General features: G+C 41.4%; 1 protein-coding gene across 1 annotated transcript; it reads right to left on the bottom strand.

The window, feature by feature from the left end:
* Nucleotides 1–1,977: 1,977 nt before the first annotated feature.
* Nucleotides 1,978–16,351, bottom strand: LOC110976187 (2-oxoglutarate and iron-dependent oxygenase domain-containing protein 3-like). Its single transcript, XM_022229267.2, has 9 exons — nucleotides 16,180–16,351; nucleotides 10,942–11,147; nucleotides 10,277–10,352; nucleotides 9,501–9,543; nucleotides 8,113–8,177; nucleotides 7,240–7,299; nucleotides 6,179–6,332; nucleotides 4,601–4,724; nucleotides 1,978–3,965 (listed from the first exon to the last, which is right to left on the bottom strand). The coding sequence occupies exons 1-9, from the start codon at nucleotides 16,275–16,277 to the stop codon at nucleotides 3,823–3,825; spliced, it is 969 nt and encodes a 322-aa protein (XP_022084959.2). The 5' UTR covers nucleotides 16,278–16,351; the 3' UTR covers nucleotides 1,978–3,822.
* Between the last annotated feature and the right edge of the window lie 10,492 nt (nucleotides 16,352–26,843).

The raw sequence follows: 26,843 nt of genomic DNA, 5'->3' as shown, positions 1-26,843 counted from the left end.
GGGTCGTGGCTTTCCTGGCAAAGACATGGCACTGCAATTGTTCGTCCCCCAGGGCGTTCCAGAAGGCCTCCACCGCCAGATCTTCACGCGCCTGTGTGGGCAAGGTGGGGTAACTCTGGAGGACTAACCGTCGGATGGACCTCCCCAGTTCCTCTAGGGACTCTCCCCGACCGCGCACCCGCATGGAAAGTTGAGGTCGATGGAGCTGCACCTGTTAAGCAACTCCAAACCGCCGCTCGAAGTGTTCCAGGACGCTCACGTAGTCCATCCGGGCCTCCGGCGATAAGTCGGTGAATGCCTCCTGGGCCAGTCCCCGCAGATGGGAGGCCAAGTATCCCGCCTTCTCTGCCTCGTTCCATCTATTGACGGTGGCCACACTCTCGAAGTGCGTAATATAATCCGCCCAGGACGAGCTTCCATCATACCGGTCCGGAAGTAGCACCGGTTTTCGATCCTTCTGATCCGGCTCCCCCCACTCGGGGATCTGCTTCGTATGTCTGTGTGCGGATCTGGGGGGGGGGGTCCGTCTCAACCAGGCGTGTGCAGATCCCTGGTTGGGGATCCGCCTCGTGTGTCTGCGCGTAAATCCGAGGGGGATCCGCCTCGCACGCCCGCGCACGGATCCAAGGGGGACCCGCCTCGACAAGGCGCGCGCGGATCCCCGGATGGGGACCCGCCTCACACAGGCGCGTGTGGATCCCCCATGAGTTTGAGCGCTAATCCGAGGGGGACCCGCCTCATAATAGATGCGTGTGGATGCCTGAGTGGAGATCCGCCCCATGCGTCCGTGCGTAGATCTGAGAGGGATCCGCCTCACACAGACGCGTGCGGACCCCCAAACGGCGATCCGTCTTATGAGTTTGAGCGTGGATCCGAGGGGGATCCGCCTCGCACAGACACGTGCGGATCCCCGAGTGGGGATCCGCCTCAATCTTACTATTTATCTCACAAACTCCAGCTTGCCCGTCTCGATTCCCCCTTCCAACGACCGTGGCCGCGGCTTCGTAGCGCTCCAGGCGGTACGCCACACCAGCCACGTCCCCAGCGCGTGAGGGCGCCCTGAACCCTGTCACGGGTCCTCTAGCTCTCATTAATTCGCATCGGGGCCCCCACGCTCAGAGAGGAACGCTTCCTGAGCCACCGTGGCGCCGCAAGAGGGCGCCCCATACTATGGCTAGTACTACAAGCTTCAGCTAGTACCTCGCACAAAGGCTCCAACCCCGCGGCAGCCGCCCGGCCGTGCTCTGAGAGGAACATTCTCTCGGCCACGACGGTACCGCGAGAAGGCGCCCCGACGCTACCACATGACGTGAATGAACTTCCAACCGGCCCCCGCCAGGACCCCCCAGCCGCAGACCCACCCCGAGGGCGCTCCGACTGGAACGCCTCTCCCAGTGCGTCCCCGCCACCAGACGGCGCCCCACGGACGCCGGCGATGGGTGTACTAGTGAGGGGTTGGGAGGATGTCGCCTGGCGATGCCCTGCCCCCTCCCCAGCGATCGGGGCGAAATGGTCGTGCTTCAAACGGAACCGCACCTTTCTCGCCCATCGACTTTGGGAGGGGGGAAGTCGCCCGGGGACTGCGCAGACTTGGCTGCATTCTCCACGGGACCTAACCCTAAAGATCCCCCCACGCTGCGCACTCGATACCCTCGAATTTCCGCCTCCCGCTCCTGGATAACTGTTCTAGATTCCCCGCGAGGAACGACTCCAGCTCGCCCGCCAACCCAGGTGAGTTCCACGTCGCCTTCGCAGTTTGGGCCCCCGACCACTGGGCCCCGCGCTGGCCTGTGCTACCGCTGTCTAGCGAGTCCGGCACCCGACCCAAATCATCCACCCATTCCATGACACCGAAAAGGCGAAGAGTTTACCTGTTTTTTTACAGCTATCCAGCGTCTCGCTGCTGCCACCAGTTGTAGCGTGTCCTACGGATTGGGGTCCGACGCTAGTATAGACACACACAGCAACAGATCGCTATTCTGATCAAGAAAATCTCTGTTTTATTTCTGTAGCGTCAACTACAATGTGTTTTTCAGACAAGCTCTAAACATGGCGCCTCCCGGCAGGGACTGCGCAGGCGCGAGGCAGGAAAACCGCGGGCCGTTGGCAACCAGCGGAGGCAGCCAACCAACTCCATGCGCGTCCGAGCTGGCGCCCCCACCGGCCGGACCCGCCAGCGCTACAATATCAATGCCATAGAGTTATGAAACAATTGAGACGGTCACTGATGTGTAACACACATACTGTGTCTACAGTTACGTTTTTCTCTCAATTTAGGTATCAGTATTACCGACTACCGGTACTGTTCGTTTTGAAATATACACTTTGAATCAAATATTTACATTATTTGCAAAAACTGAAACAAAATGTACATACATATATTTATATTTCAACAATAAACCACTAAATAGAAAAGTGTGCAATGTGAATTTGCTTTCTGCTTAGTTTGACTGTAAACACAATTGGCTTTCAAAAGGCACTTTTTAATGCGATTTCTGTAAAACCTCACACAAGTAACTTTTCAGAACTTGACGTTTGGCAATTCCTTCCGAACTGAGCAGACAATGGATTGGCACACCTAGTTCAGCATCAACTTGTCACCAATTTCTCAAGTCTTCCCCCGGAACAAAATTGCAACTGGTTGAGTTCGACAGCAATCGTTCCCAAATAAGGTCTTGACCTCTGACCTCTCTACCCCGACAAAGCAGAAACCAAGCCAAATCCCGAATTCCACCACCGACAAATTGGTTTTAATGCATAAGTTTTATGAACAACTACTTCCTCTACCTCTCAAATGGGAATTTAGCAATGAAAACTATTTTCACTTCTACTTATCGAAGGCAATGAAAAAACATACAAGTATTTCAGAGTTTTACGCTCACTGAATTGGTAGAGCATTTACCTGACACATCCACTGTGTATAACATGTAGTGTCTATGTTACTCATCTGCAACACCTTATTTCCTTATCTTAAGTAATTTTTGCAAACGTTTTGTCAGGGACTTCAAATTTATTCAAACTTCAGGTACCATTCACATAAAATACAACCCACGGGTGGTCTACTGTCTGTAACTTTGGTTCGAACAGCTTATGTAATATGGATGAACCAGCACAATGTACGAGTGCATGGACATACAAGTATTTGCTTCAAACTTTTATGTAACTCTGCAATGCCTCGTTAATTTTTTTCATTTGTACTGATGACTAGCTTGTCTACCTAGCAGTGGCAGGTAAAATCTACAACTGTGACACACGGAGAGAAAGATCCATAGATATCATGATACATGTACCTGTCAACAGTGAAAAGTCAGATATCAGAAGACCCATTATATGAGTCCATAGCCAGGGATCTGAGCGTGGGGGGGCCGAGCAGGGGGTTTCACGCTTTACTGAGGGGGGCTGACTACATGTTGGACATATACATGTACATAATCGTGATCACATCAGGATATGCAAGTGGGGGGTGCACCCCTACGCCCCCCCCATCAACTGCAATTCTGATATAGCAAAGAGCACACTATTTTTCCCACAGATAGCACTCTCTTTTGCTAGGGCTTTTTACTTATTCATTTATTTATCCATCTATTCCTTAACGGGGAATCGGAACTTTCCGATTAAAAAAAATCAGAACAGTTCCAATTAAATGGTTGGATGGTATGTGTTGATCTGTTTGCACTGAAGCTCACCAACTTGTCTTTTTTATTTGTAAGGCATGTTCTAAAAACAACTAGAGGGGGGCCATGTTCCTTCATGTAAATGTATCAGCACATGCTGGGAACAATGCCATAATGTGATGTTTATTGTTGGAAAGCTATTCGTAATTCATGACTTGCGGAGTTTTGGATGTTCAATGGCTTTCGCCTTGTCACACGTGAAAGACACCGTAATGGCGTACCGGGTTCCTTTGGTGACGCGCTCCACAAAGTGAGTGTTCTCTGAGCCTGAGGTGAAGAAAGACAACCTCCCTACAAGAAAAGGAAAACAATTGCAGTGTGAGTGCCTGCAGTTTTTACAGGCAAGATGATCACAGTGACTATGAGTGCACACCTGTCCCGTTTAAGGAAAAGCGATTCATTTTGAGGCAGAACCTCTGAAGCTGGCAACCAACAATCAGATGAAGACAAAAGACAAAAGATTGAAGCAAAGCCACAATATGAAAAATGAACTCAATGCAAAGTGAACATGCTGATTCAAGTGCACGGTAAATATGCTATATATTTAGACACCAATGTGTATGTATACCAAGGAAGTCACCGGGTAATCGGCTGATTATGTTCTAGTGGGGGGGAGGGAAGTCCTGACCATTTTTTAAATTAAGGCTGCACAAATTAGTCTCCCGCTCCATCTTTGACTCTGAACTGTCAGATTTAAGGATCAAATGAAAAATCTCCATTCCAGGAACTCTGGAAAATGAAACTTAAAGGCAAAAAGGAGGACAGGAAGACGATTGGGAACCAGACTAAAAGTCAATAGATTTTTCACCACGTATACAGTTTTGCATGCCCTATTTATCATGTTAACCAATGAATTCCATGAACAAGTGCACAACAAAACAAAGTGCACAACAAGTGCACATTGTTTTTGTTAACACTGTGCCTACCTAGTTTAGGTTCCACTGTCATGTTGGTGCCCTTGTCGGTGAAGATGAAACGGCCACCTTCAAAATCCTTCCCATAATCAGCGAGGTAGAGCAAAGACGTGTAGTCAAAGGTATCATAGGTCTCCTAGTGGGGCAAAAACAAGGGATCAACCAAATGTCCTAAACCTTTCTCTAGGTATAGTGTTGTTAGCCCCAGTAGTACTCTGCCTATGGACTAACAAGGGCGCTGTGCAAACTAACAATACGGGCAAGTGGAGCGCATTCAGGACTTACTGAGTCTATTGCAAGCCGTGCAAGTCCATCAAAGGCCATCACGTCTGAAGCCAAGCCGCAAGCTGCTCAAATTATCTGTAACAGATGCACTCTTTTGTCATTGCTCATCCTGTTAACACTTGTGACTGGTCTTGTGACTGGTCTTATGACTGGTCTTGTGACTTGTCTTGTGACTGGTCTTATGACTTGTCTTGTGACTGGTCTTATGACTGGTCTTATGACTGGTCTTGTGACTGGTCTTGTGACTGGTCTTATGACTGGTCTTGTGACTTGTCTTGTGACTGGTCTTATGACTGGTCTTGTGACTTGTCTTCTGACTAGTCTTGGAAGTGGACTTGTGAAAAAAATGTACCAAAGGATTGTGATGGACTCCAAGGACCTGTCTATCACTACCTGCTGCCGAAAGTTGATTTGGACAGTGCCTTACACTTCACTATTTGCCCACATACACTTTTCTCCAGTTTAAATTTGGTTCTTATTCCAAGTGCTGTTCCATATACTTTTAAAAGCTGAGGCGGAAATAAAATCTTAAAGTCTAAGCCTCCACTTCGCTGGTCCATGTGCACCTATAGAACTTTATCCTGATGCTGCCATGTTTGTCTTGTTTCCTGTATACCCATTGGCATTGGTAATACAACTTCACATATTGATAGAAGGGAACAGATGCTCTTTCCTCCAGCCTCAGTTTGGTTACATTGCTTTGAATGGTTAAAAAGCAAGACGGCTGCCATGACGGAGGTCAATTGATGAAAGTTACAAATCATGCAATGTCAAGAAGTCTCCTAAACTGAAAGTGAGTTTTTACACATGTACAAAGTTCATGCTAAAGCGTCATTCAAGGAAGATTACCTTTCTGTCTCTTCAAGATAATTCTGTAATCTCTACTGGGTCCAAACTCATGCAAACCCATGTGTGATATTGGTTCGAGACCTTCACACAACTTCTTTTGAATAATATTTCAGTGTATTTACATGGAAGATATAAACCGAGCATTGTCAAAACAGGCTGCATATGGCTGGAAATTCAGAGAAGGTAATTCCAAAGTGTAAATTTTTCATATAGAGTTTTTCAATTTGTAATTGTTTCATTATTGACAAGGCCAAGTAACAGGGTGAACAATGACAAAGGAATGCTTTTCTCACAGTCATTTGAATAGGTTGTGTCTCGGTTAAAGACTCGAGGACTTGGGATGGACTAGCAGTGGACTTGACTTGTCACAGCCTCCACTACAACACTGTACTCAAGTCCTGGGTTTCTAATGCTAATCTACAATCTAATAGTCAAGCAAGCAAAATGTACTGGTACCTTGTCCACATGGACATGCCAATATTCGTCGTGTATGGTCTTAGCTGGTTTGTTGGTCATCCGTGAAAAGAATGTGGGATGGGTTAGGTAGAGCTTGCTGGGCTGGATACGGAATTCTTTGGCTATTGCTAGCTTGATCTTCTTGGCTACGGTGCTGTGGACAAACAAAGTGACAAAATGGCCTTTCAAACCTATTGACTTTGAGAACATTCCAGGGGTAAGCACACTGTGAAAATGTTAGTGCTCAGCAAAGACCATTTGTCACAAAATGAAATTATTTTCATTTTCTGTGTCTTTGGTGGAATAATCCCGAAAAACATCCCAACATGTACATCAGCTAAATAAATTCTAAAATCCTCACAATCTCCTGCATCAACTTCAAGTTCAGAAATGTCATCTGTTACAAGAACAAATGTTTGGTGTTCATTTTCTGCCACTTTGCATGACAAGCTGCATATAATGCATCTAATAGAGTGATCCATGCAGTTGGGTGTTCTTTACTAAGGAATATACAGAACTTCTATTTTACACAGAAATGACACTTATTTCGTAGCATGGCCATCCCGTACACTAGGAAAAATTCCATGACTCACGATCAAGGACCAACCAATCAGATGAAGGAATTTATTTGGATACCTACCTGTATTGTAAATACCAGTGATACATTCACGTACATACATGTACATAAACTACTGGTACATACTTCACCTTTCAATGGGCAAATTTCTAAAGCTAAATAGCTAGGCTCTTTCTTTTTCCATCATGCAAAATCCCACAATATCCTGTGGATTTTGAAAGATCTTGGAAGGTAAGTGTTGACACAATCTTGTTAATGACCACTCCAACCAATACATGGTGTTGAAATCCTAGATTTGACTGAATTTCTAACTTTCCAACACGACCTATGTTTGGCTTTGGGGCAAAATTTACAGCTCATACAATTATCCCACTGGACAACTCTGTACCACAGAGAAATACTTGGTAGCACGAAAATAACTCAAAAACGACAACAAACATGCAGGACAAATGCAAACAAATGCACGATCTGTGCATCGTCTCACCTGTAGAGCTGAAAGTCTCCTTCATGAAAGACGCTGCCTAGTTCACTTTTTTCTAAATATCTGGATAAACATAAAAATTAAGACATACAGTTGTAATTGAATGTTAACTACACTTAAAACTACCAGTGGAATGAAAGTATTTAACTACCGTTTCAGCCAGTTCTTGGCTACCACTTCTCTGTAAAAAAACCCACTGAGGTAGAGAAGATATTTTGATTGAACAAGCACAGAAAAGCAATGGCAGTTAGGATTTTAAATGTACACCCTTATCACAAAGGCTAATACCCCAGATGTACACATTCGACAATAAGTAGAACAAGTTGAACATTTAGTTTCCTTAACTTTTCTTGATGCCATCAAAATGACAAAACAGCTTCATTTCAACTAGTGATTTAATACTACTGAGGATTTTGTGGGTGCCAGATCACCAATGTACATGATCATATGTGCAGGGGTGTAAGAATGGAAGCAGATCAAAACAAAGTGCACATTAAACTCTGACAGAGGCAGTGTTTGTATTGCATAGATCTGGATCACAAATCAGTGATCTGTCGTTGGTATACAGACACCAAAATTCATCTGATGGATGGTGCAAACCAGCTTTAGGATCACCGATCGAGATCCCAATCCAAGTGAAACAAACAGGCCTGACCCATGGATTCCACAGACCTATATGTACTCTGGTGTGCCATTTATGAAGTCAATTTACGACCTGCAATTTTCCATTCAATTTTTATTTTCTGATACCTTGAATTTTCACACGCTGTCACATTAAGACTTACCTTAGATGCCAGCCATTTAACATCCTGAAATGTAATGTAAATTTCTGTAACAGAATCAATTTCACTATGCAGAAAGATTTCTCACACTTACTTGTATATATTTATAAATGAATCGCCTTTAGAAAGAGCACCGGAGTGGAGATCAAGAATGGATGCCTGCAGAGGAGATAAAGAGGTTAATACCCAGAATCCCAAGGGACTTCTGTTCAGGACGATGCCTAATTCCTCCAACATCTGACACTGTGCAGTAACCAAATGACCCATAATGACAAAGCCTATCAATTGATGAATATTCTAATGCATTTTTTAAACTGAATATGCACAGGTGAAAATACATGTAAATGAAAGGGGGGAAATTCAATTATTATGTCACAAAACTGTATTCCAAAATATTTCAAGGTGTTCTGAATGAACTTACTGGCAACTGATGCATGTGCCAAAGGCAGGAAAATTACTGTTCCTCTTAATCCTCTCTTTTTATCTTTTTTATGGTGTGTGATCTCAGTGGCAATAGGGGAACAAATCACCAATTAGGCCCAACATCAATTGGACTCGCAGCCTCCCTCCTTTTTGAGGAATTGGACCACTGTTATGAAACTCAACATGGTAGCCTGCCGTACCAAGTGCATATTTTTGGTTTCTTCTTTGGTGCAAATATTCGATCAACTGGATGGACGTCCAAATATCCACTTTAGCTGTTCAGCTTTGGAAACAACTAACTCCTACAAATAGCCTTGTCCAGTGGTTGACCTCCATAACTTTGAACACCCCCGTCCATTGTGTGGTATATTACGTTTGAAAGTTTGCCAACTGAAACCCCTTCAATGAACTTGGCGTGTATGGCGCATCGCGTGCATACAGACTCCTGACCAGTCTGACCCAATTCTGTCTGGTATCTACACTGTATGTGCCAGTGTGATTTACGCAGCGGGAATTATCAAATGTTTAACACAATTTTGACCAACAGGAATAGAAAAACTGTCCCAGGTGTTTATGAATGAGGACTGACATTTTAAGCATTTGATACACATACACAAGGACATTAAGGTGATTCAGTGGTGAAAATCATCCTTATAGTTGCAGATAAATTAGTTTTTTAAATGTGAAACAAATTGTTGACACTTTTGGTCATATACATTTCCAAGTAATGGAGGTCGACCACTGGACAAAGCTATCTGTAGGATGAGCAATGACAAATGAAAATAAAGTTTCAGAAACAAATTGTCAGAAATCCATCATACAGTATGTTGACTTCTGACTCTCTGAATAAAAAGGTACCGGTATTTACATGTATGAATGGGAATAAATATGTGCTTGGCCAGTCCTAAACTAACGTTTAAGACCTTACTCAGGAGAACGCACACTGATAACACCCTCGCCTGCAGCTCAGGCATTAGCCGGGTCCATTCTCCTAAGCCGGTCTTGAATGCTCGTTTAAGACCGACCAAGCACATACTTATTCCCTTAGTGAAAACTCACCCCTCCATTGGACCCACCCAACTGTAGTCCATTTTTTGCAAGTCTGAAACAAAAGTGTAAACTTAGTGATCAACAAGTTCGATACATCAATCAACAAAATTGGTATCTTTACTACTGAGCTCTGAAACCTTAGGGGTGGTTAGAAGTGACTGACATGAAAGCTCATTTCTAGTGGTATACATAAAAATATATGTGTTTGTGAACCATGTACTTATGGGGACCATGTACTTCTGAAGTAAAAAAGGTACATACCTGGACACCAGCAAAAGAAATATCACTCCCAAATTCAAGGCAAAGGTATCAAAGTGAAAAATGCAATAAATTGTGTCTGTCTCAAAATGCTCCTCAGCATGTACATATGCATGCATACATACCTAAGCATTCTATTCAGTCTTCATGGGTCTCATTAAAGAGATTTCCTTATAAATATAAAAGCTTTCTTTTTCCTTGTCTGACTTGCTACAAGTTCGTTTACAAAGTTGGTTACAGGTACCTGAATCTATCGTTTAGCTCCAGTTGCTGACATCAACAGTAAGGTACTAAGCTAAGATTAGATACATTTGACCACCCAACCCTATCTAGGGGACCATTTCTCAATCCTTGAGCTAGCTTCTAGCAGAGGCTTCTGGCTCAGGCTTCCTGAGTCCAGTCCCCTCACTTTCTGATGAGATCTTGTTCACGGGTTCATTCTCAGCTATGGATCTGTCCAAAGTTTCAAGTCTCATACCCTTGTGTTGATACTCAAAGCTTACTAGTGACTGTGAAGCTTTGCTTACTCTAATAAGTGTCTGGCTTCACTCTTTGATACAAGGCTGTCCATTATCACTCTGCTACACTGAGTCGGAGCACATCCTGTGGGAAAAGCCGTCCCAATTATCAAATACAGTGAAGAAGTCCTTTGGACTTGGCAAATTACAAGTACCTTATTATAAAAGGAACCTTGTGTTATCGGGAATGAATACAATGACAAGCAAAGGATTGGGCCTACAAATGTCCTTGTTTTAAGCAGAATGTTGTATTATCAACGCTCTTTTTTAACGAGGTTCTACTGTATGCCGTCACATTTTTAATCAACAGATTTAACAACATACTGGCAGAGGACATGTGCCATGCACCTGCAATGTTTTTCTGTGACTAGCAGTTCCATGGGCAGCTTGTGTAAAACTGTCACAGGCAACCATGTAAAGTGTTGGGTGATAGATTAAACTCTCTTTCAAGTTTACACAAAGAAGTTATTAAAGAAATGTAAAATACAAGTCCTTCAAAAATAAATCCCATGTCAGAATCTGAGAGGTATTCTTTTCCTGTAAAAAGTTGCTGTGACGCAATGTATTATTTTATTTTGTATTTTAACAGTCAAGATCTTCAGCTGATTATACATGCACTGGGCTTGACAACCTGTAATGGTTGAACCTGAAACTTCAAGTCAGTCTTTAGTTACCTTTAAACCTTTTTAGGTCGGATGCGAAATCTGAAGAACATGTGACGTTAAAGCGTCTGGAGTGTACAGTTTCTGTTTGCTGAGCTAACGTCTGGGGACCAGCTTTGGCAGAGTACCAGTGAGCCAGGCCTAAGAAGAAGAAGATGGCCAACAATCGAAGAGCCAAGGACCGGAAGGTGACCCTGTGCCGTGGTACTTCCTCCTCACTAATGAACAAAGCATAATTTTTTGTCAGTTCTATGCACTGGGCGTGTGCGCATCATGTAGTTTTCACATTCTGCATAAGGGTGGGACGTTTACACATTTTGACGAAAAAAGATCCACCTCTGTTTACAGATTTCCTCAACATTTCATTGGATAACCCCTTCCTGAGGTTTGACGTTTTAATTAGCAATATCTGGCATTGATTTTTATTGTAATCGATGTCTGTAAAATGTAACCTGATTTCCAGGACACTTTTAATGTTCGGTCATATCAAAGGAGTACCGTGAATTCATCACCGAAACTTTGTGTTAACTATTTATAAATGTACACTGTATATTATTTATTGTGTTTAAAGTTTTTCAATGACATCATTTTTCGAATTTCCAATCAATTTTGTGTGTGTTTGAGTGGAAACTTAAGGTACCTGTAGCTATTAGAAAGGGTGGAACAAGGGTTTAAGAGCATGGGACCAAGGGGGCGACAAGGGTGGAACAAGGGTTTAAGAGCATGGGACCAAGGGGGCGACAAGAGTGGAACAAGGGTTTCAGAGCATGGGACCAAGGGGGCGACAAGGGTGGAACAAGGGTTTAAGAGCATGGGACCAAGGGGACGACAAGGGTGGAACAAGGGTTTAAGAGCATGGGACCAAGGGGGCGACAAGGGTGGAACAAGGGTTTAAGAGCATGGGACCAAGGGGGCGACAAGGGTGGAACAAGGGTTTAAGAGCATGGGACCAAGGGGGCGACAAGAGTGGAAAGAGGGTTTAAGAGCATGGGACCAAGGGGACGACAAGGGTGGAACAAGGGTTTAAGAGCATGGGACCAAGGGGACGACAAGGGTGGAACAAGGGTTTAAGAGCATGGGACCAAGGGGGCGACAAGGGTGGAACAAGGGTTTAAGAGCATGGGACCAAGGGGGCGACAAGAGTGGAACAAGGGTTTCAGAGCATCGGACCAAGGGGGCGACAAGGGTGGAACAAGGGTTTAAGAGCATGGGACCAAGGGGGCGATAAGGCAGGAACAAGGGTTTAAGAGCCTGGGACCAAGGGGGCGACAAGGGTGGAACAAGGGTTTAAGAGCATGGGACCAAGGGGGCGACAAGAGTGGAACAAGGGTTTCAAAGCATCGGACCAAGGGGGCGATAAGGCAGGAACAAGGGTTTAAGAGCCTGGGACCAAGGGGGCGATAAGGCAGGAACAAGGGTTTAAGAGCCTGGGACCAAGGGGGCGATAAGGGTGGAACAAGGGTTTAAGAGCCTGGGACCAAGGGGGCGACAAGGGTGGAACAAGGGTTTAAGAGCCTGGGACCAAGGGGGCGACAAGGGTGGAACAAGGGTTTAAGAGCCTGGGACCAAGGGGGCGACAAGGGTGGAACAAGGGTTTAAGAGCCTGGGACCAAGGGGGCGATAAGGCAGGAACAAGGGTTTAAGAGCCTGGGACCAAGGGGGCGATAAGGCAGGAACAAGGGTTTAAGAGCCTGGGACCAAGGGGGCGATAAGGCAGGAACAAGGGTTTAAGAGCCTGGGACCAAGGGGGCGACAAGGGTGGAACAAGGGTTTAAGAGCCTGGGACCAAGGGGGCGATAAGGCAGGAACAAGGGTTTAAGAGCCTGGGACCAAGGGGGCGATAAGGCAGGAACAAGGGTTTAAGAGCCTGGGACCAAGGGGGCGACAAGGGTGGAACAAGGGTTTAAGAGCCTGGGACCAAGGGGGCGACAAGGGTGGAACAAGGGTTTAAGAGCATGGGACCAAGGGAGCAACATCTTGTTTTCATTGCACAACTGCCTTTACTGTGTGACTATGCACTGCGCTGTGTAGCTATGGCAGATAATAAGATTTTAGAAATCCCCCCGCTTTCAAAAATGCTCGAAGCAAGATGCGGGGCAAGCTTGGACATTGGCCAGCCGAACACATGCGCAATGTGATAAACACAAACAGCATGGACGATGCAATCATCGTTGGGTGGAAGCGAGAGACTGGTGTGTAAAAACATCAGTTTTTCCAAAAAATTCAAATGTGCCATTAAAAACCCCATAGCATTACTGCTTCATGTAAATTACACTGGCTCAAAAACACATGTAGTTAGTGACTTTGAGTTCTCAAAGTCATAACAATGCCATCACTAGGTTATTGGTATTGGTGATGGGCTGGGGCTTTAACTTAGTTTTCCCAGGGTACTAGGCTAGCACAACCAAAGCAAAAAATCACAGGATGGTGCAGGGTAACTGGCAGATGGGGCAAAGTACACACATTTAACTCCCATCATCCCCATATTTTTGTTCCATGTACATGTAGGCTGTAGTCCTATGTTACATGTAAAGTACATAAATATTATGCCAGGCCTCGGTTGTGTGCATAAGTTGTGCCTACTCAGGCCACTATTTGTAGGTATGTGGAAAAAAAATCAAAGTTAGTCAATGCCACTGCAATGTATACCGTTGGAAATACCAAAAACCGGAAATACCAAAACAGCTGCACTGCAGCACTAAAATTAGACCAGGCATTTCCTTGGCGACTTGTGTTACATTTTAGCTCATTTTGAAACTTTTATAACCACACAAAGTTCTGAAATGTAGCAGTTAAAAATTCCACTTACTTTGTGTAGGTACTTACTAACACTTGGTATAAAATAACACAGACAAAAATTGATTTCAATAGATAACGACGCTTTTATTGCATTGTAATTTAAGCATGACTCGTGTTACTCAAAAGAAAAGCAGTAAAATCGGCTGAGGTTTAAATCAAATTTCTCCTCAAACTATGAATTCGAGAAAACAATGAATAGTTATCAGAAACTCACAACTCAATACCATTTCTAAGTCACCTAAAATTATTTGCATTTCCCAACCAGTTTAGGAAAAAACATAAATAATCGATGTGACTCGCGTTACTGTGACTCACGTTACTTCAAGATTACCCTACATGTAGATTATTCACACATTAGCTTGATTCTGTTTGTGTATACATAGTTACCAGTGCAACAATGCTTTCAGGTTTGCAGTTAAATGAGAAGACAAATAGTTGCCAAGTTAATAATTATAACATTTTCATATCATGACCGCTTAAAGAATTACTTTGATGAATTGACATGTGGTGCCCCCCCAAGAAAAGTAACTGGCACATGTCATTTTGAATAAATGCCACATTACCACATATGGTTGATCAAACACACTTCATGACAAGAAGTTGTAATGGCCACGATAGTTGACTGTGAATTTTTCAGCCTGTTCTGTTCAGCTTTTGTTAGGTTTGTTCCATTGCCTTCTTGAGCTCACAGCTTTTTCTGCTCATCTCTTTCTGTTGCTTACTGTAGTCGCTTCACAAACTTTTTAATGTCTTTTTCATTGTTTTTCTGCTGCTGTGAGAGCCATACATATATCGGCAATATCTGAAATGAAAGAACAGTTCTAGTAAAATTTTGGGACATTCCTTACAGGTAATTTTACAAAAATGAAAGGCAATTTATTAATGATACCTTGCCAATTATTAAAATATAGTACAAACATGTGCAATGCATGTCCTTGTAATCTTACATGTGAAGTACATACCAATATGAACATTTCACGAGCTATCACAGTGATTTTTTTTATTATTTGGCACTAGTAAACATGTCTAATGTTGTGGGATACAAATTATCAAAGGTAACCCTGCAGGCACTTTTGCTTGGTTATGGAAAACAGTCAACAGCTCTAAAATCACTTTATGTGTGGTTTACAATGTATGAAAAAATTTCTCCTTAACCATTTTACAACAACGCCATTCAGCAATACAGGTACATGTAAGTAATATTGTCGACTATACATGTTTTAGGCTTAGTACAGTACACTGGTACATGTACATGTGTATTTCTAAATGACACTTGATACGCAGAAAGACAAGAATAAGCCTAAAACAGGAGAAAAATTCACCGGTACATGTATATGCTACATTGTGTATAGTTTGCATTGCAATAGCCATAGAGGTCATGCTACATAGAATTCCATGCATTTCATTTGTCTAAATTCTACAATTGGTGCAATGTGTGCCCCATTTTTCCTCATTATTTCCTTTCACTTTTAGGAAAGTTTAATACTTTTCACCCCTATTGATATGTTTTTGTGAGAAAGTTAAATTTACTTACCTTTATTTCAGATAGATGATGATAGACGTAAATCTTTTGTTTTTCAGCCCACATGTACTGTACATGTACATGATGCAAATGAGGAACGTTGCAAAACTAACAGGAAACGGTGTATGGAATTATGACAATATTATCTGCTGCCCTCTATTTCAGATGCCAATAAACCTGATAAAGTTTAGAAAACAATTGGCACTGATGAAAAGATAATAAGCACTGCAACTACTGCAGTTTAAATTGTGACTCACGGTACCCCGCTGCTTTAAATGCTGTGACTCGCTTTACGTTTAACTCGCGTTACCAACTTCAGTGCCAGATGTATAATCCTAGGCAGATAGCCACGGGTTATTGTTGTTATAATTTAGTTTGTTGCACACTGACTGACTGAAGGAGGAGTTTTGTAATTGACAAACTCAATACCCATGGGGTTTTGGTACACAGTTAACTTTTTGTGTATTATGTGACTTGTGTTACATCGTCACCACCACCTGATTCAACGGGTCTGTCCTGAAAAAGCAAGAGTCTTAATAATAGTCTTTATAAGAAACATGTACCTACTTTATTCCGTCCCATAAATGGAACAGATCAAATTGCATGCAAATCACTAGCTTTAACACATGTGACTGTGAGCAGTAGGCCCCTATTTAGCTAGATCCAGAATTTCGAACATCGTACTTCGTAGAAAATGAGTATTTTCTTTTATCAAGGAATAGATAAAATGCTAAACATGCTAAATCAGGCATGTCAGGGTGATTAATAACGAACATGACCTGAAAGTGAAAAATCAAATGACACGAAATCCAAGGCTCCAACTTCCAACATGAGTTCAACATGTCCAACGTTTGTAAGCGAATCCAACGTACACAGTCCAAAGGGCCCCTACATGTCACGCATGTAGAGGTACAATGTTGCATCTTTACCTAGATTCTGCTTCCTTGTCTGCATGATTGTGTTTCTTTTTCGAATCACCTGCCTCGTTAGTTTCCGAGGAAACAGGTTTTCTCCTCCTCGGTGCCATCTCGCAACCAGCATATGGCCTACATGTACATGTACCGTTATGTACAAACTACGATGAACATAACAGTAACATGTACTCGCTAAACTTGCTACAGCGCCACCTATAGTTAGCTTCTCCGACAAGTATGGGTGGCGCGGTATTAAAACCCACAACTAAAAGAGCGTCTCCGGGTGCGGTTCCGTTTGAGCGTTTCTATTGTTCTCGTTCTTTCGTCGGTGTTTCTGCTAAAAATCCTTCGCGAATAAACCTCAGGGCTATGCAGCGGGCTTCTACAATAAGATATTTTTATCAAGAGTTAAAAGCATTCGATATTCCATTGCCTTTAATTCCTTTTTCTTTAGAAAATAAATTCAAATTTGATGTTTGTTCTGTGAGATCATTTATTTTGGGGGTGATAGTGTTACTACATTCTTCTAGATTTCCTGCCTCGTAAGCTCGAATATAATCTCTTATTATGTCGCAAAAGAAAACCTAACTGTCAGCCTCTGATTCTGACGACGGCACTGTAAGTTAAATTGATTTTACAATATCCATATTGATCTTTAACCTGCGTCCTTCATGTCTCCCTTCAGCAGGCCTTCCTTCGAGTTGAGATTGCCTTACGATTTCGGTGGAGTTTGTAATGTTGAAATACCCAGGGTGAGAGCTTACTTTCTTGACTTTTTTCTTGATATTTTTAGCACCTTTTAAATTATTGATGTAATTTTGTAATTGAATGTCTGCTTATTTTTGCTGTTTATTTTTACAAGTGTGTACAATTATACTTCTATTTATTACTCTGTTTTAAAAAAATTCTTGCGGTTTTTAAAAACCATGCATGGGGGTCAATTATAGCAATATGTTTATCGTAGTCAACAAAAACAATTCGTTTTGGGCCAGGTTTCCCGATATCACTACGGCTTACAAAATGCAAGAAGTCGTACATCACTACCGTACAGACCCACTGCTGTTTTATCAAAATCAAATAAATTTTACTTTATATTGCACCACAACCTCGTGTTGCATTGATCCCAACCATTACGTATCGGCTTTGATGAACTTCCACGTTTATTACACCGTTCGAAAAAAAATATCACGGCGCAAGTTCCCGCTACCCGGCAACGACCTATTTGACCCGCACAACAACCACGCTGCTTTTACCGACATTTGCCGCGAGTTTAACGTGGATGCTAACAAAAATTTTAGACAAACCCGCGACCCTTGTTCAAACGGTCTCGGAACCGCTTACAATTACGACATAGCCGGTTTTTTCTGAACACGTCACTCATAATTATTTCCCCGTTCCGGAAACACTACGATTCAAAACCAGTCTACAGTATGGACTGGAGGGTACCACGATACGCTTTGGTTGGCAGCCCATAGGATCGGGCTTCACGTTGAAGTATATGACTGGTTGGATCGAACAAGACGACAACGTCAAAATGGCGTGGCAAGACTTTATTCCTCACAAATGAACCAAACTCACAGACGTGGGATTTACTCACGTAAACGATTCGATCCAAACTTACGTCTGGTCATTGTTGGTGGCTTAAGCAACCGCCAGAACCAGCGCATTGGAACCGGAATAGATGCAAAGCGTCACTTTATCACGGACGTGGAGTCAAGAATCAACGAAAACCAGATCTCACAAAATCTATTAAAGACTCTCAAGACTCATAACAATACGCCAAAACACCTTTGAATTTTTTCGTGAGGCAAGGTTTGTATTTCATTCCATCGGATATGGACCTACGCGTCAGATCGTATAAAGGATACAACAACAATCCACAGTCGAAACCACTTTTTTTCCAAATTGTTCTGACGGCGGTAAAGACTCAATTTTTCACGGTGAATTCCTTGCCTATAGCTCTTTTGGGGAATCTCCAGGAGCCACAATTGCACAAAGTTCAGATTTGAAATCAACTGTACTTGGTGCTGCGCAAGCATCTGGGGTCGGTGTTGCGTAATCATGTGATTTTAAAATGGTTTTGCACTCGTTTTGTTGTTGCATTCTTAAAAGAAGTAAAAAAGTTGCATAATTTTTGTTCCAGGACGTAACTGAGCAAATTAGTTTTGTTGAGTACCAATTGTTTCAAGCGTGAATACTCATAGGTGTAATACATCAAATTGAGTGCTATAACTGGCTCGATAGCAAGCTGCACGTATTGCAACATTGTTGATTATTTGTTGTCTTTTATTTACAGCAATAAAAGCACAACTAGCTTACAACATACACCAACTAACTGGTGGTTCGGTTTTTAACAATAGTTTTGAAACCGTATATCCCTCAGTTGTTCTTTAAAGGATCCAGGAAATGAATTTTTCGTAGAATCACTTTTTGTGTATCTCTGTACTCTTCTTCTATGTATGAAGACGGTTTGACATCTTTTTGAGGTACGCGAACTGAACAGTGCACTTTTTAAAACATTAAAAATTGACCGAGCATTTCTTGACAAGTGAAGGCGCTTTTGCTTTGATGGAATTTCGGTCCTTGCACTAAAACATCGCGATCCACGCGGTGAATTCTGATCATGGGGCATAGGTATTTTGTTTCGAGTAAGTCAAGTACCCTCTTTTTTTTCCCCGAGTTGGTTTTTCCAACGATTAAAGCATTTTTGGGAGACGTCATTTCGCTTCGCGCATTGTTTTGCTTTTTCATCTTTTAAATTAAGTCAACATAACCTAATAACTCAACGATTTGAAATTCCTGTCTTCGATCGTGAGTTGGGCATCTATGATGAGAAACACATACATTGCAAGATTACCCGCGGCTTCTGCTTAGCGTTTCATTGGTACCCCAGTCACCAACTCTACGCCAACTGCCGTGCCCCGCGTTGTCGTTGAAATCGAGCTACAAACCGTAGGTTACCTTAGGTAGTCGGTTATATCGATACCCGCCAAGTTGAGGTCTTTTGCGACGTGACGACCCAATTCGGTGTGTGAATCACCCCAAATTTTGCACGCTTCGTTCCAGTGTTGATCAGTGCCGTAGCGATCGTTTGAACGATGTGAGGACTGTAAAATCGTTGTGGGTTTTTGACCGCGGGATCTTTGAACAAATCAAGACACCTTTCAAACTGCGGATAGGTTGGTTAATCACCACGTTCTATAATTTGTCTGAGTAATTCTCAGAACGTATTTCCAAATTATGAACGTTTTCAAATATGTAGTACACTGGGCCAAGATGCTTGGTTATCAACGCTTCAGCGAGTTAACGATTGGTTACGACTTCGTATTCGAGCGTTAGGTCCGTAATCGAGTATTCTGCGGCATCGTTCGAATTTACGACTTTGTCGCGACTGTTAAACTTAAGCAGTACTGGCTCGATTAACCTCACTTTATTGGGTCTAAGTCAGCTCGATCTGAAAATGACAATACTTCGGGATCCAGGGTTAATTCACGACTCGCTTTGCTCGGTTCAAGATTTGCCTTGATTTTCCTTGGACAGGTACCCAGGGTTGGTTCACAACCTTTGTTTGGTTCACGACGTGCTTTGATTTTTGGCTTATGACTTAATGTTTTAAGTTTTCGAATTAACTCGAGCGTTTTGTGACCAAATGATAGGATATCAATGCCACTGCCAAGAACATATCGTTTTGTGTCGAGTGAATGTGAACGATAACTTTTTTGAACAATGGTATAAAGCTGATGTTGATACGATCGTACGAGACATTGATCGTTCATAAACTTTTTAAATTAAAATACAGTCTTCGTAAGACTCGTGATGTAGGTGTTGCTCAGTAATGAGCTTGCTGGCACCTCTGGTTTTTGAGTTCTGTGTTATCTGCAAGTTTGATAATACATGTACAAATCTTGGGTCGAATACAGATGGCTTCTGAAACGAGTGTACCGCCAAATGATGTTTTGTTTTGGGGGTCGTATAACTGGTGATCTGAGGGATAATTACTATAATTTAACTGATCTTTGATTTATAAAAGGTTTCGGAAAAGGTCATCGATTTTAATTTCACAGAATAAACTGTCGATGTCGGTGAATAATACTCAATCGATCTTTACAACGATTATTTAACGTAGTGTAATAAAAGTCATACATTAACATTTTGTATAGTTCTAAAATTGCAACTCCTACATATATAGATAGGTTTGTCGAGCGTGACTTTTATTTTCGAAATAGCTCATGTCACATTCTTTGAAAGATATAATTCTTTTAAAACTTGGCTTATTAAACATGCTTCTAAATTTTACGACGTCAGAATCGTTGTCGAGCGTTAATTTTGCCTTACAACGATTGCGTTTGTTTTCCATGGTTTTGCCATACACTGCTTTGTTGGCGAATTTAAAAGGTCTTGATCAATGCGGAACTTATCTTGTTTACGTCAAGTAGTGTTTTTATCGATGTAGCTGCACAACCACGGTCGTTGGCGAAATTGAATCGCACGGTGTACTTTTGTTAATTTGAGACTGAGTTGTAAATACAGTTGCAATAATCGATAATATACCACGTATTTCTTATAGGCGCCAACGTGGCAATGATTTTTTGGGGGGAGCTTTATTGTTGAGTAATAATTTTTGTTTGGGACTAAATTGATCTAAATCGATTTTTAAGCTTTTCGGGTTTGAGAGGAAATTCGTTAAAAAGATCAAGTAAATCGGGTGGACAATCCAGATCAACCTCAGTTATATATCCGTAGTTACCAACGGGATCTAAACTGAGAATATAGTCTGGAGTAAAGCATTCTAGATTTTAAACTCATCGAAAGATATAATAGATAACTGTCGGGTTTATTGGGATTATAATTATCGGGTACTACTTTAAGTTGCAAATTGCAATTGGAGTGGACTGCGCCTTTAAAAACACCCGTTACGTAACAGTAATCTCTTACTTTAGGATTTTTTGAAAAACGCTTGTTGCATACTAAACAACGATCGTCACCTGGTGTGCCCGATATGCTTGGCTCGTTACACCAACATTCGTATTTATTATAACTAATGGGTTTTTCGCAAATCCAACACGTTCTGGCATTATTATGTTGTGGTTGCTCGGGGTGAGTTTGAGGGGTTTGGGGTTTGCAAAGACATCATTGATTTTTTCATGTTCTTCCATGAGACGTTGAATAAATACTTTCGGTACGTCTGGCTCTCGGTGAAGATTTTCATCGTTTTTTCACCATCCCAACGCGTCACCGCGTAATAAAAACCGCAAGCGACATGTTTTTGTGGTCGAGACTTGTCACACGTTTTTACTCAGATCGATTCAAAATCGGCATAAATCACAAACAGTGTTTTTTTTTGTTTGTGTTTAAATTTTTGAAAAAACTACCGTGGGGTCATTACATTATGTAAATTAGTTTTTGGCATTTCAACAAAACAGGGAGGACTTCCTATGCCTTTCCATTCTTGAAAATGTTTGTCTAAATCGGTTTGATTATAATAGAGTGAATTGCAACGATCGCAAAAAGGTTTTTACCACTGCGTTTGTTGATTTACGCTCCCAAAAGTTTTAATTTGTCTTGATCCAACAATAATGGCTTTTAACAACTGGTTTTGAACCTTCTTTATTAATGATTACAGATTGTGTTTCTTCTGTAATAAATACTAGATCCATGTGAGGCCGTCTCGTTTCACTCGATTCGCCCGGTACAAATTGTTTTGAAATCTGAATAATAAACAATTCACCTTTTTGAGTCGGTTTGGGTTTTTTGTCTTCCTCAGCGATTCTTTGAGTGGCTCTTTGAAATCCTAGTTTTCGTTCCGGTTCGGGATATTCGTAACCAAATAAGTTGACTGTAATGTTGTTTTGTTTTTCAATGCGTGATATCTGTGACAACGGTGTGGGAAATCGATTCTTGTAAAATCGATACCTACGTCGTCCTTGGTAAAAGTAGTTGTTTTTTTCGTCGTGTATCTTACACCTCGGTTTATTTTTAATTTGCTTTGAACTGTGTGAGGAGGATTTACCCAAGGCTGCCCTCAGGCACCATCGTGTGCATTTGTGGTCTTTTTTTATATTAATCATGTTTGTTTCTTCTGGGAGACCTGGTAAACTGTGTAATGTTGTAATGTATGTATTTTTGTATGATGCTATAACTGTTGCTTGGTTGATATTTTTTAGTGTTTGTATTGTTTGCATGTCTGTTTTCATTGCTGTTCTTGTTGTGGTTGTTGTGGATGATGTGGCTGTGGTTGTTTGCTGTTGATGTTTTTGTTGTTCCGTTGTTTTTGAGTACATGGTGTGTTTTTTGCTGTCAGGGTAGGTGCTCACTTGAATGAGACAGGGATTAATTACTACCCTGTGTTTGTTTGTTTTCATGGGTTGTTTGTCTGATTGGTGGGTTGTTTGTTGGTTTGTTTGTTTGTTTGTTTGTTTGTTGTGGGTTTTGTTCTTTTCACGGTAATCTAATACGTTGTCCGTTCGTTTTCTGTTTTTCTGTTTGCTATCCTTTTTTGTTTTGTATTGTTTTGTTTTTGGTCAGTTTGTAGCACCAGGAGAGCAAGTCGATAGTAATTAAGTTTGCTTTTTTAGCAATCCTGCAGGGGTGTTACATGTGTTTCGTGTATTTGTGGGTGTGGTGTTGTTGCTTGTGCTGCTGTTTGTAAGTTTGCGTGTTACTGTATATTGTGTGTGTTTGTTTTTGTTTGTTTTTTAATGGTGTAGATTTTTAATTAAAACTATATTTTTGAGCCCACATGTTATTTTTTAATTTTGCTAACTGTGTAAATTTCCTGTGTTTTAATCCTGCAAAATAAATAAATAAAATGAAATAAAAATAAAATATGTTGAAAAGATTTGTCTCTATCAACATGAGGCCCACGGTCTGGATTATTTGCTCGCAAATATGAACAACAAGAGGCAAGTTGGCCATTGAAAATGGGATGAGGTATGGCGCATCGTGAACGGTGCACCATAGAATTTCAGCACACATCTCTCTTAAATGAAGTTTGTATTCGGTCTGAAGGGCTATATGGCTACATGATGAGTACGTAATTCTGTCCGACCTCTTTTCACTTTCTGATTGGGTTTCAGATGAAACATTGCAACGGTGAAACATGAAAAATTAAATGAAAAAGGATGTGAGTAACTCTCCTTTATTCAGTTGAGGTGGTGTACCGTTGCGGTTGTTATCACGTGCGCGCGTGCAGCATTTTCAAAGAGCGGGATGTACGCGCTCCCTATCCCGTTCGTAAGTGACTTCGTCACAAAGGCGGACGCGCCACGACTTGCAGGCTCCCATTGGACGATCGCAGATCGGGTTCCATGGCTCCGTGCAAATGGCGATCAATGCATGTAACCCCTTGATCTCTATTATATCCGCTCCGAGCAAGAATAAAAGAGGTCGTGTTTTGAAATGAAATCGACAGTCCTTTAGAACTCACGCACCGCATAGGTTCGCAAGTTTATGCGCGTTGACGCGGAGCACACTGAGTATGCCCAACGATTTTTAATTATACGTGCACGCCGAAGGCGTGTTAGAACCCGGTTGGAAAACTTATTGCCACCTGTCTTTCTTTTGCCGGTGAGGGTGCACTTCGACTCGGGGCGGATAGCGTTTCAATCATTTAGTATTTACACAGCAACATTCTGTGCAGTAAGTTGACTGACTTTGTTATCTCCTTAATTAGTATGAACAGCAAAAAGCAGTATATCAGAGATGGCCGAGTGGTTAAGCACGCGGTTGTCAGATCGTTAGACGGTGGGTTCGAATCCCAGAATTGACTTTTTATTTTCCCGACGCTTGCTGTCAGTCAGTTGCTATAAGAGACTCCAATTGACCCCCGTCAAATACCAGCAGTACCTTAGCCTAACGGATAAGCTCTGCGGCTGGCACTGTCCACGAAGTCCAGGTGAGCACCTTAGTACAGGTTCGAGACGTTATGGCCGACTCGGCGGCCAGGGCTTAGGGGCTTGTCTCGTTTCCTCCCTTGCATGGTCGCTCGAACCCTTTTGGGGGTTAAATGGATGGGCAGGGAGGAAGTGTGGTGGGCCGGGAACCCCGAGATCCCAGAAGAGTCCTATATGGAAGCCGGTAACTGCGATTCGTAGCGAATTTCAGGAGTCCGTGCGCCTGAATGCTTGGTCAACACCGCATAACTTTTGGCTTTTTTCCCTCACAACATTTTTTTCTTGTCCCTGGGCGCAGAACCCACAAGGTAATTTTCTAGGTTTGAATGCAGTGAGCTGCAGGATTGATGCTGATTTATTTTCATTCATTTCCGAAATTTTCGACAGTGAAACCGATCCCAACCGTCTTGGGTCCATTTCTTCTCAGTCATCTCAGTATAAAAGCTGTCAGGCGTATAATGTTTATTATCGGAGATTCAATAATAAGTTTTAAGTTTGCTTGTTACTGTATATTGTGTGTGTTTAGTTTTGTTTGTTTTTTTAAATGGTGTAGATTCTTAATTAAAACTGTATTTTTGAGCCTACGTGTTATTTTTTAATTTTGCAAACTGTGTAAATTTCCTGTGTTTTAATCCTGCAAAATAAATAAATAAAATGAAATAAAAATAAAATATGTTGCAAAGATTTGTCTCTATCAACATGAGGCCCACGGTCTGGATTAAAAAATCTACAACCATCGTTGATTGACCTTTTCATTTGGCGATTAATATTAATCTGCTTCCAAGTTGATACGATTTTGTTACAAATAAACTTACCATAATAGTTATAAAAAGTCCTAACGTCAGCAACGATTTGATCTGGTTTAAATTCAGAATTCATGTTGCCCCTTTAAATAGTTTGGTTTCTTCTATAGCAACTCGATCAAATTCGCCATAATCTAAATGATATATAACCGCACGTATATAATCAGATCTAGTAATCGACCTCGTCGTCCTGTGGGTACAACTGTTAAATTTTTTTATTCAACAAGATGTTTGAGATCTTCCTTTTTACGTCCCGTGATAATCGTTTAATCTTTTAGGTTATTTTGAATAACTTTGTTTCGAAATATCGACGCGTATTTCGATTTCACATTAACTCCATGATCTAAGCTTACACGTTATTGAAATTTTATTCATCTCTTATATATCACTTTATATCATTATTCATATAATACCTATTCGTTTAAGACAATATCACATGTTTATTGGACTCTAGTTTTAAAAGGAAACTAGAGTCCATAGATGACTAATTCAATGCAAGTTAATGTAAGTTAAAGTTTTAGCTCATAAGGATGGAGTGTGTAGGGTAATTCATCAGCTATAATGTCATCGCCATCGCTGTCGTTATCGCTAAATCTTCCCAATGCTTTGGGATCTGTCTCCTTTGAAATTATGGCTTTGTTGATTTTCTGTTCTGTAACGGCCGTTTCAACTTTAAATCTTACACTTGCCCATTAAGACATTGCTCCATGCGCTCCATAATAGATGTCATTAACGCTAATTAACGATTTAATGGTACATGGAGAACCATCATACGCGCCAACTTAAATTCATCAAAATCCATTAGGTTTTTATTTTTATCATAAATAGGAGTGAGATTTTAAAACTTTTGTCCTTACGTTTTGAGAGTAATTTAGCGTACATACGTTTAAGGCTGTCTTGATTAACAACTTTAAACTTAGTAAGGGGATTAGTCTTTTTGCCATATCCACAAATGGGTTTAACAACCGATTCTATTTTTCTCATCATCTTATTTTTGCTCCCGTTACATGCATTGTATGAGACATGTGGAATAGTAACAATAATTTTTTTCGATTGCAAAGCAACACATTTATATGCCTCATTATTAATTTTGGCAAGGACATTTACATCCTTTTCCCAAAAAAATAACATATTTGATGACCAATTACATCTTTGACATCGTACGACCCAAATTAAAAAACTGGCTGAACACCATAGCACAACGTTTCAGGCTTCATACTTAAAAGTTTGCATTTTTCATCTTTGTATAGATAATATATTGGGTGAAAAACATTGCTTTACATAGCTAATCTTTCTTTTTACCAGTTGTTCTATAACGAGATTCTTTGGATCAAAAGACCCATAAACAATGTTTGGATCTTTACAATTTTGATTAAGCAATTCACGGTCATTAGTTACAAATATCTTTCGATTGTCATTGTTTTATTTTTTAACTTTTTAAAATTTCTTCATGAATATGGAAATCATCATTTGCATAAAATCTAAGGGTTTGCATAAGGTGCACTGTCATTGTTTGTACATGTACGTGTACATGCTGCCCTGGACACGTTGACTACGACGTTGGGGTACCTTACCGGACAGTATAGGCTGCAGCAGTGGAAGCAGTGAACAGAAAATGCCTCTATAACGATTCTACGTTATCATACGGTATAAACTGAATAATGGTATGCTTTTACAGGAATTTATTCCACTGTCCCATTTTTGTGAAAATATCGTAATCTATTCAAACTTATTTTGAATTGGGGTGCACTGTTTGGACGACAGAGATAAATCTTCATTAATTTTGGATGGCTTGAATATATAGGCAAAACTGTTAAAGTATTAATTACTCGCTAATAGATTTGGTATTATTTGCAGTTTTAGTCGAAAATCGAACTACTTTCAACCTCTAGAATTCTAACAGTGGATTACTAGTTCAAAAAGATCAAAATAATGTGTTGAAAATAACAATTTTAGCCAACACCAGAATGTTGAAAGAAACAAA

Source organism: Acanthaster planci, linkage group LG07, assembly GCF_054643075.1.
Source record: "Acanthaster planci isolate LZ-2023a linkage group LG07, COTS_SCS, whole genome shotgun sequence".
In the NCBI taxonomy this organism is placed as follows: Eukaryota; Metazoa; Echinodermata; class Asteroidea; order Valvatida; family Acanthasteridae; genus Acanthaster; species Acanthaster planci.
Note: the sequence above shows the minus strand (reverse complement) of the source record. Positions and strands in the feature narration are given on the sequence as shown.